This window comes from Solenopsis invicta, chromosome 1, assembly GCF_016802725.1.
Source record: "Solenopsis invicta isolate M01_SB chromosome 1, UNIL_Sinv_3.0, whole genome shotgun sequence".
NCBI lineage: Eukaryota > Metazoa > Arthropoda > Insecta > Hymenoptera > Formicidae > Solenopsis > Solenopsis invicta.
The window spans coordinates 10,638,444-10,647,741 of NC_052664.1; the positions used below are offsets into that span (position 1 = coordinate 10,638,444).

At 27.1% G+C, this 9,298-nt stretch overlaps 2 protein-coding genes across 6 annotated transcripts; both read left to right on the plus strand.

Moving 5' to 3' along the window:
• Positions 1-351: 351 nt before the first annotated feature.
• On the plus strand, positions 352-3,872 carry LOC105200446. Of its 5 annotated transcripts, none has more exons than XM_026138735.2 (11): positions 352-596; positions 765-900; positions 1,053-1,127; positions 1,255-1,473; positions 1,553-1,724; positions 1,813-1,898; positions 2,380-2,454; positions 2,610-2,804; positions 2,882-3,053; positions 3,142-3,227; positions 3,340-3,872. In XM_026138735.2, exons 1-11 carry the CDS (start codon positions 588-590, stop codon positions 3,576-3,578), a joined length of 1,464 nt encoding a protein of 487 aa, XP_025994520.1. In that variant the 5' UTR covers positions 352-587; the 3' UTR covers positions 3,579-3,872. The 5 variants fall into 5 exon arrangements, with proteins under 5 accessions (XP_025994520.1, XP_011166303.1, XP_011166305.1 ...); XM_011168001.3 differs by having other exon boundaries at positions 374-596; positions 1,279-1,473; XM_011168003.3 differs by having other exon boundaries at positions 375-596; positions 1,294-1,473.
• A 1,083-nt stretch (positions 3,873-4,955) lies between these two features.
• Positions 4,956-7,891, plus strand: LOC105200447 (protein MAK16 homolog A). Its single transcript, XM_011168005.3, has 7 exons — positions 4,956-5,279; positions 5,362-5,408; positions 5,488-5,631; positions 6,715-7,027; positions 7,113-7,358; positions 7,423-7,500; positions 7,571-7,891. The coding sequence occupies exons 1-7, from the start codon at positions 5,265-5,267 to the stop codon at positions 7,715-7,717; spliced, it is 990 nt and encodes a 329-aa protein (XP_011166307.1). The 5' UTR covers positions 4,956-5,264; the 3' UTR covers positions 7,718-7,891.
• Positions 7,892-9,298: the final 1,407 nt, after the last annotated feature.

Below are 9,298 nucleotides of genomic sequence, written 5' to 3' on the forward strand. Positions count from 1 at the left end.
TATAAATACTTGACGTTACACTTTCGCGTTCTCCTTGAAAAGCCTACACTTTACAATGAATTTACACGACTCCCAAAAAGTGGATGGTGTAAAAGTGTATATACAGTATACACTTTACACTTTTCGTGTAAGCAAGAAGAACAAACCTAGTAGCTCACGAAGTAAGCATAGCGTGAAAACCAATCAGCATTACGGAAAAGCGTTAACAATAAACTTTGAAAGATGCGACTATCGATTTGACATGGACTTTTTTAGATAGGATGAGCAGGGTAATAAATTTGTTTTGACAGCTGACCCAACGACTATTGTAATATCTCGTTATTGAATTGATATTTTAACGCTTGATGCGCCCATGTAAAGGCGTCTGTTGCTTTAGCGTCAAGAAGCTGCGCAATATCTTTTGCGCAGCTCGACGCTCGAGTCGCTCAACGCTCGACGCTTGCATGTAACTGCACCTTTAGGCGTCTTCACGTGACATCACTTTAATTCCTGCGTCAAAAGAAGGAAGTTGAATTTCTTTAATTTCTAGCGTCAACAACAGCGTAGCGAATAGTGCAATATGAACATTGTGTTTTAGTAAGATAACCATGATAAATGTAAGTAAAACAATATTATTATTATTTTTTATAGCTAAAAGATTTTAATTACAAAAATAAAATCATATGTAGCAAGTTTACTAGAAAATGTAACTTTTAGGTTATGTTATAGTGTGAAAAGTTTTTCAATGTAATATTTTTTTTTACAATTTGGTATATTTTGTCCAGGAATATAGAATTGTTCACACTTGTGGAATATGTGAAGAAATATGTGAAGCCGAAAATTTAAAAAATCATTCTTGTTTGGAAGGTTATAATAACTATCTTATTAACGAAAATACTATATATTTTTATCCAGTATTAGGTAAATTGACTTTTTATTGTATTTTAAGAAACTTAATTATATATTTTTATATATTAATATAATATAATTTTTATAATATTAATATAATATAATTTTTATAATATTAATATAATATTAATTATTGTTGTTTAATATGATATTAATTATTGTAGATAATGGTACTGCAATTATTCGACGTAGTGCAATTAATAATGAAAAGAAAATTATGGTAGAACCATTTCAACAAGGTAAGTTAAACCTAAGCCTAAGCAAAAAAAAATATCATTAGTGTATTAACATGCTTTAAAGTTCTTTAATTACATTCTTAATTTCATTTATTTTATAAATTTGTTTTAATTATTCCCTACTCTCAAGTATTTTTGAAAATAATTATGTCAGCATATACATCAGCAGCTACATCAAATAAAATTAAAACACACAGAAGAACATCAAAATTTAACTTTAATGATGAAGAAACTCTGATACTTGAGGTACGAAATAGGTCTGCATTGTGGAACTATTCATTACCATTAAAAGAGCGAAATCTAAAAATTAAAAAGCAATTATGGGAGGAAATTGCACAAATTTTTAACAGTAAGAATAAGTTTAGAACTTTTTTTAAAAAGGTATAAAGTAAAGAACAGTTTTTGATAAATAAAATTTTTTGTTACAGGAAAATTTAGTGTAGAAGAACTCAAATTAAAATTTAAAAGTCTTCATGATACATTTAGAAAAATTATACACTCTGAGCATCAAGTAAGTGGGTCTACCCGAAAAAATTTTACGACAAAATGGCCTCATTATCAGTCTATGCAGTATCTTCGTGATCCTTGCTTAGATAAAACGTAAATTTTTATTTTATTATATGTTAATATATAAACAACAAATAATTAATCAATACATAAAATATTAACTTATATACATAATTTCTAGGACAATGTTTAACATTGAAATTGACGAAAGAAATAGAACATTAAATACATCAATTAATGACGATGATGTCGAAAGTATTTTACCAGGTATTGGAAAAGAAAATTTCTTTATATATGTATTAGCGTTCAAATACAACAGAGCCGACACGCACGCAAGTACACACACCTACGCACGCTCATGCACGCGCGCGCGCACACACACACACACACATATACACATACAGAAAGAGAGAGAGCGCGAAAAAAACTTTATAAAATATGCAATAGATAATAGGTATCAAAGTTTATTTTTTAAAATAGTCGTCATTTAACATTTATTCTAGTACGACTAGTCAAAATATTTTTTAATGGTAATTCAGTCCTCATCTACATAGTTCTGACTGATATATGATTCCTAGATCTGTTAAATATAACTATCTGTTAAATATAACTATCTTATTGATGAAAATACTTTATATTTTTATCTAGTATTAGGTAAATTGACTTCTTATTGTATTTTAAGAAACTTAATTGTATATTATAATATAATATTAATTATTGTTGTTTAATATGATATTGATCATTGTAGATAATGGTACTACAATTATTCGACGTGGTGCAGTTAATAATGAGGAGAAAATCGTGACAGAACCATTTCAACGAAGTAAGTTAAGCCTAAGCCTAAGCAAAGAAAAATATCATTAGTGTACTAACATGCTTTAAAGTTCTTTAATTATATTCTTAATTTCATTCATTCTTTAAATTTGTTTTAATTATTCCCTGTTTTCAAGTATTTTTATATGTAAATAATTATGTCAGCAACTAGGTCAGCAGCTACATCAAATAAAATTAAAACACACAAAAGAACATCAAAATTTAACTTTGATGATGAAGAAACTTTGATACTTGAGGTACAAAATAGGCCTGCTTTGTGGAACTATTCATTACCATTAAAAGAGCGAAATGGAAAAATTAAAAAACAATTATGGGAGGAAATTGCACAAATTTTGAATAGTAAGAAAAAATTTAGGACTTTTTTTAAAAAGTATAAAGTAAAGAATAGTTTTTGATAAATAAAATTTTTGTTACAGGAAAATTTAGTGTAGAAGAACTCAAATTAAAATTTAAAAGTCTTCATGATACATTTAGAAAAATTATACACTCTGAGCATCAAGCAAGTGGGTCTACCCGGAAAAATTTTACGACAAAATGGCCTCATTATCAGTCTATGCAGTATCTTCGTGATCCTTGCTTAGATAAAACGTAAATTTTTATTTTATTATATGTTAATATATAAACAACAAATAATTAATCAATATATAAAATATTAACTTATATACATAATTTCTAGGAGAATATTTAACATTGAAATTGACGAAAAGAAAAGAATATCAAACACATCAATTAATGACGACGATGTCGAAAGTATTTTACCAGGTATTGGAAAAGAAAATTTCTTTATATATATATATATATTTATTTATTTATTTATTTATTTATTTATTTATCTTCATAATATTGTAATAGAAAAAATTAATAATTTATTCAGATTCTACCGAAAGAAGAAAGAAACCAAGAAACGAAGGAAATACAAATGGACTCGAGAGAATTACTCTTTGTCAATCCAACAATGATTTTTTTTCATCCCCACCTTCGGTGCCAGATGAAATAGACTCATTTTTGTCAAGTGTAGGACATCGTTTAAGACGAATGCCGTCTCGAGAGCAACTAGATATAATGCAACAAATATTTGATATTACATATAGAGCATTAATAAAAAATGAGTAAAATTACCACAGCGCGAGCAAAATGCGCAATCACAAGTATTAAAATTAAATTATTTATTTATTTTTAAATTACAAACAAACAAACATTGTGACTCTTTTGGAATCACATTCAGCATATCAATATGCAGAAACAATTCTAGCCATCATCGGTTAGCAAAAACGGAAAGCAGTCGAGTCATTAACGCTGCAACGGTTTGCCAAATCCGTAGTGACATCTTTACCTTTATTACAATTATTATTTTATTTTTGAGTATATTTCTAAACATACAATAAATGAAACACAATAAAACATGTACATGGCGAAAATAATTATAAAAATTTTTATCCAAAATGTTATTAAAATATTTTTAAAAATTGTCTAAAATATTTATTATAAATAAAAAATAAACATTTTATAGTATTAATTTATAAACTTTTTCGTATTTTATTTAATTATTGGATTACGTTAACGTATATTTTCTAGTTGCATTCTTATTTAAACAAATAACAACAGTTATTCCAGATGCTATTTCGCATTTGTAAAAATAGTAATAAAACTATAATTTTATATATGTTTATATAAATAATATGCTTTAGGGCTTCTTTCACCAATCTAACCAATCGGTTAGTTCATTGGAATAGACCAATTGCATTGCCTGTTTTGTGAAATAACAAATGCAATTGGTCAATTCCAATAATAGACTAACCTCTCGGTTAGCTTTAATCGAGATTAGTGAAAGAGGCCCTTAATTATACATATTTATTTTTTCGAAAACGTATATAATTGACCTGATCTGCCAGTTATATACAGTTATCAGCACAAATAAAGTGTTCACAGTCATGAGGGATTAGTTCGCAACGATCACAGAAGTTAAGCAACGTTTACCAGGGTCGCAACTTGGATGGGTGATCATTTGGGAATTTAAAAAAAAAATTTTCTAAAAATAGAATTTTTTTGCGAAAATTGTTTTTTAAAATATTATAAAAATATTGTTTTGCTTATTGGGATTATGTGGTGTAATATAATATTTATGCAGATATTTGGAACATTTTCAAAATAATTATCATAAATTTATCATAAATATTATTGAAACGTTTATGATAAATATTTGTGATTGATCTATCGAATCTAGAACCATAAAAACATTTACTAAATATTTATGATAAATGTTTATAAAATAATAAAATAAATTTATAAATATTTAATAAATATTTTATAAATATTTTGTGCTATTTGGAAAGTCAACCATTCTACTTAGGCCCTAATTCTCAATAAAAAACGCTATAAAGCTGGTTTTACAATGCGTCATGTGTCGTTGTCGGATGGATCGGATGTCGTGTCCTTGTCGTAAAAGATGGAAGATGTTTATTCATTCCGAAGGCGACTGCCAACAGTGCCAACCCTGCCGACTAGCCGACAATATAATACAAATGCGCCCAACATCCGGCAACGACATACGACGTATTGTAAAACCAACTTAAGCGTTTGTGTCAGGGAGTTGGCCTGTGCTGCGGCCTTTATGTTACGTATGCTAAAATTGGCAATACTGCTTTTTATGTGAATATAACCTATATAATATTTGGTTCGTCCACATGTTTGCACGTGTTATTATTATTATCTAAGAAACGTGTTCGTGACATTTATTCATAATTGCATTGCTAGAGAATAAATTACTTTTATTTCTTTTTATATTTGGATTATAGCAAAATGCAGCACGACGACGTAAGTTTTGAAAGCAATTTGGTAGTTACCAATACTTTATTTTAACTACTTCTAAGTATTATCGTATTTAACAATCTTACAGGTTGTATGGAGTGTTATCAATAAATCATTTTGTTCTTTCAAAGTGAAGTAAGTTTCATAGAAAATAAATGAACATATAAAAGAATTGTGACAACCTTGATCTTATTACCATAATTATCTCTTACAGCACAAAGACACAGCGATTCTGTAGAAACGAGTACAATCTCACTGGTTTATGCAGTAGAGCTGCGTGTCCTCTTGCAAATAGTCAATATGCCACAATTAGAGAGGAAAATGGCATTATTTATCTTTATATGAGAACAGCAGAAAGGTAGGTTATACATACAAGCTTTTTCCAGCAAGAACATGCCAACATTATACTGTGTCACACTGTATAATATACTTATTGGAATAATTAGAACTCTAAACTTAATTTCTAATATTAATGATAATTTTAATATAAATACAAAATAGTCTTTTTTTTAATATTTGAAGGATTTGAGTACCTTTAATTTTATTTTAGAATATAATGTGTCACAGTGTCTTGTGTTCTTACTTTTTTATTTATTTCAATCTACAACACTTTTCCATCTTTTAACTGAAGCACATGTATCTTTTAAATCATTTTATAAGCTAAAAAATTCAACCTCTTCAGGCACATAGATCTCTCAATGTGCAAATTGAAAAATTGGAGATTAAACCTGGTTGGTTTAAACTCAGGTCTCCGAAATCATAATTCATCAATCAATGTAATATGCTAATGCGTTGCTCCACCCTATACAACTTTAGGTTATGTTCATATTAGAAATGAGCATAGTTATCACGTATTAAATATAATATTTCTTTAAAAATTTATGATACATTTTACATGCTTGTACTTAGTTTTTAACAATATCGAGCAGTATAACTCTGTTACAGTTGGAACATTACACTGGACATAATATTAAGCTAGGTATAGACTTAGATGAACACTGAACAAACAGCGAATTTGAATATTTTTTGTTATCATTTAGTAGATATACATAAAGTAAATACGAATAGAATATTCAATTCGCGTTTAGCTCGATTTGCTCATTCTAGGTGGTACATCAAAGAATATTTGTACATAGTATAAACGTTTATAAATACATTTGCAGCTGTTCAGTGTTTATTTGCTAATGTGTACCCAACTTTACACTATATCATCTATGTATCTTGTTGGAAAATATCCAGTGAGTTACTTATGTAGCATTGGTATTATTCTTGAATAGCATTAACATATCATAATTGTACATTTTTTAAACAGTACAAAAAAACTAGGATTTAGTTTCAATTCAAATATAATTATAGTATCTATAAGATAAGTTTGTACTTTTATATGTACAATATATTTTTATTTATATTTTACTTAAAATATTAATTAATTTTCTTTTAGAATACATACACCTAAAAATAGTTGGGAAAAAGTCAAGTTATCCAGAAATTTTGAGAAGGCAATACATCAAATTAATGAAAATCTGCTTTACTGGCCTGGTTTCATAAAGGCAAAATGTAAGCAAAGATTTCTCAAAATCACACAATATCTTATTCGTATGAGAAAGTTAAGGTTAAGACGACAAAAGAAAATTGTACCACTTCAAAGAAAGATTGAAAGAAGAGAAAGGCGTAGAGAAGAAAAGGCTCTGATTGCTGCTAAGCTAGAAAATGCAATTGAAAAACAACTTATGGAAAGGCTGAAGAAGGGAATGGTAATTGAATTTTATATTTGTTATAAAGATCGTTATAATGATATTATTATAGATATATTTTAAAGATATTTTTGTTATATTTTAGTATGAGGGTATTTATAATTTCCCACAACGAGTATTCGATAAGGCTGTTGAGGCTGTTGAAGTTGAAGGAGAAAGTGAAGCAGAAAGTGAACAGGAAGAAGAGCAGGAGAGAGAACTCGAGAAAGAGGTGGAGATGGAATTAGAAACGGAATTAGAAAAGGAAACTGAGCAATATGGTCCAGAATATGTTGAAGCTGATAGTGACGATGATGACTACGAAGATGACGATATTGAAGAGCTTTCCATGGTAATAAAATAATTATTAAGAATATTTTTAGAAATTACTATACTATACTGTAAATACTATTTAGGATGAAGATAGTGACTCTGGACAAAAGGAAGAAATTGAATTATCTGACAGCTTTGAATCTGAAGCTAGTGATATCGAGGTAAGAATTCTTTAGCTCAAAAAGTAAGCTTGCTATATTATAAATTATGAAATACGTTATGTTTCATTAGGATTTAGTCAAGCCGTTTACAAATAAGAAAACAAAAGGACCGAAAGTTGTCAAAAAAGGAAAGGTGCAAAAGAAACCAAGAGCAAAAGTGGAAATTGAATACGAAATGGAAGAGGAGAGTCAACAAAATAAACGGTCATGTAGATAGCAAAACTGTGCTATATAAATTATCTTTGTGTAATAAAGTCAAACAACGTTCTATATATTGTATCCAATATTTCGACAAAATAATCATGGTAAGATAACATCTGATAGTATTTAAACTATCAATGTTTCGAGAGAAATTTTAACTTGCAAAAATAGAAAAAAAATTAACAATAAATGTATTTTCTCGTTTTTTACCTTTTTCTCAATAAGAAAATTTTTTATATAGACAAATATGTGAGAATTTTAAAAATATTTAAAAATTTCATTACATGTCCAAATTTTCCATGCAAACGTTCACAAATTTACAAGAGCACTTATGGATGTAAAAATACCTATAAAATTGTGAATATAATGTATATAAATAACATAAAAAACATGATATATTAATACTAATTACAGAGAATATATTTATATTATTTAAATATATTATATACATCTTTTAAAAAAGAGATAAAAAAGGTATGAGTTAACTAACTTAATGAATTACATGTGGCAACAAAAATTACGGAAAATCTCAAAAAACGCTGTAAATTTGATAAATTATAAACCAACCATTTTTACTGCTTTGATAGTTTCATACACAAAAAATATTAATTCTGCTGTGCTAAAAGAAATGATTACTCAATTTTTTTAAATAAATTTGATGCTCTTTTAAAATAGATTTATGATAAATTATGATAGATTTATGAATTTGTGGACTTATGAAATATACGAGACATGCAATATCATAATTAAAATAATTTACAATATTTTTCTGTATATTAAAAATCTGGTCACTTTAATAATATACATTTTATGTATAGTTAGATATTAACCAGTTAAAAGTTAAATAATAAAGTAAAAAGTTGCTAACTTTTAATTTTATTAGTTAATTTTAAATGAATTAACTTTTTATTTCAACTAGTTATTTTGTAAATATAAGTTTTATTAATTTTTTTCCTAATTTGAAACTTTACCTACGTAAAGAGAAGATACATTCTAATATAAAAACATTTATTATTTCGTATAAATTAAATTTACAGATAAAATATTAAATTTATTTGATCATTGTTATTGTAATTGTTGTTTAAAATAATCTAGTTTTAAAAAATAACGACATTCTAATTTAACTCTTAAACTGTAATGCTAGTCTTACTGCTATTGAAACTTATCAATAATTTCTTTGACATCCACAAAAAACACTTTAAATTCATAGTACCTTCGTATACCACATCTATCCCCACTAAACATACAGTGGTTCCATTTATTGTATAATTGTGAACATGTAATTGTGAAACGATTGAAAAAATGTAACGGTCCTATAGATCAGACTGGGATTTACTATTTGTTATTTTTTCCGGAATATTGAACATATATTTTCTTCATGTACGTTTTATTTACACATTTTACTCTTATTTACTAGTGTGATGTTCTATTTTAATATTAGGAAAATTTTTATGATTCAACTTTCTTAGAATTTTTTTTAAGATTTTAAAAATTTTTTGAATAAGAATTTTTTAGTATTTTTTGAAAATTGATTTTTTCAAACTTTAATCTTAAATAACTTCCGAACGAGTCAACGTATGAACCTCCATCAAAAATT

Coding starts and splice junctions, on each gene's coding strand:
- LOC105200446 (XM_026138735.2), top strand. Junction 901..1,052: donor ATATTTTTATCCAGTATTAG/GTAAATTGACTT, acceptor TAATTATTGTAG/ATAATGGTACTGCAATTATT. Junction 2,805..2,881: donor AATTGCACAAATTTTGAATA/GTAAGAAAAAAT, acceptor TTTTTGTTACAG/GAAAATTTAGTGTAGAAGAA.
- LOC105200447 (XM_011168005.3), top strand. Junction 7,028..7,112: donor AAAGGCTGAAGAAGGGAATG/GTAATTGAATTT, acceptor GTTATATTTTAG/TATGAGGGTATTTATAATTT. Junction 7,501..7,570: donor CTGAAGCTAGTGATATCGAG/GTAAGAATTCTT, acceptor ATGTTTCATTAG/GATTTAGTCAAGCCGTTTAC.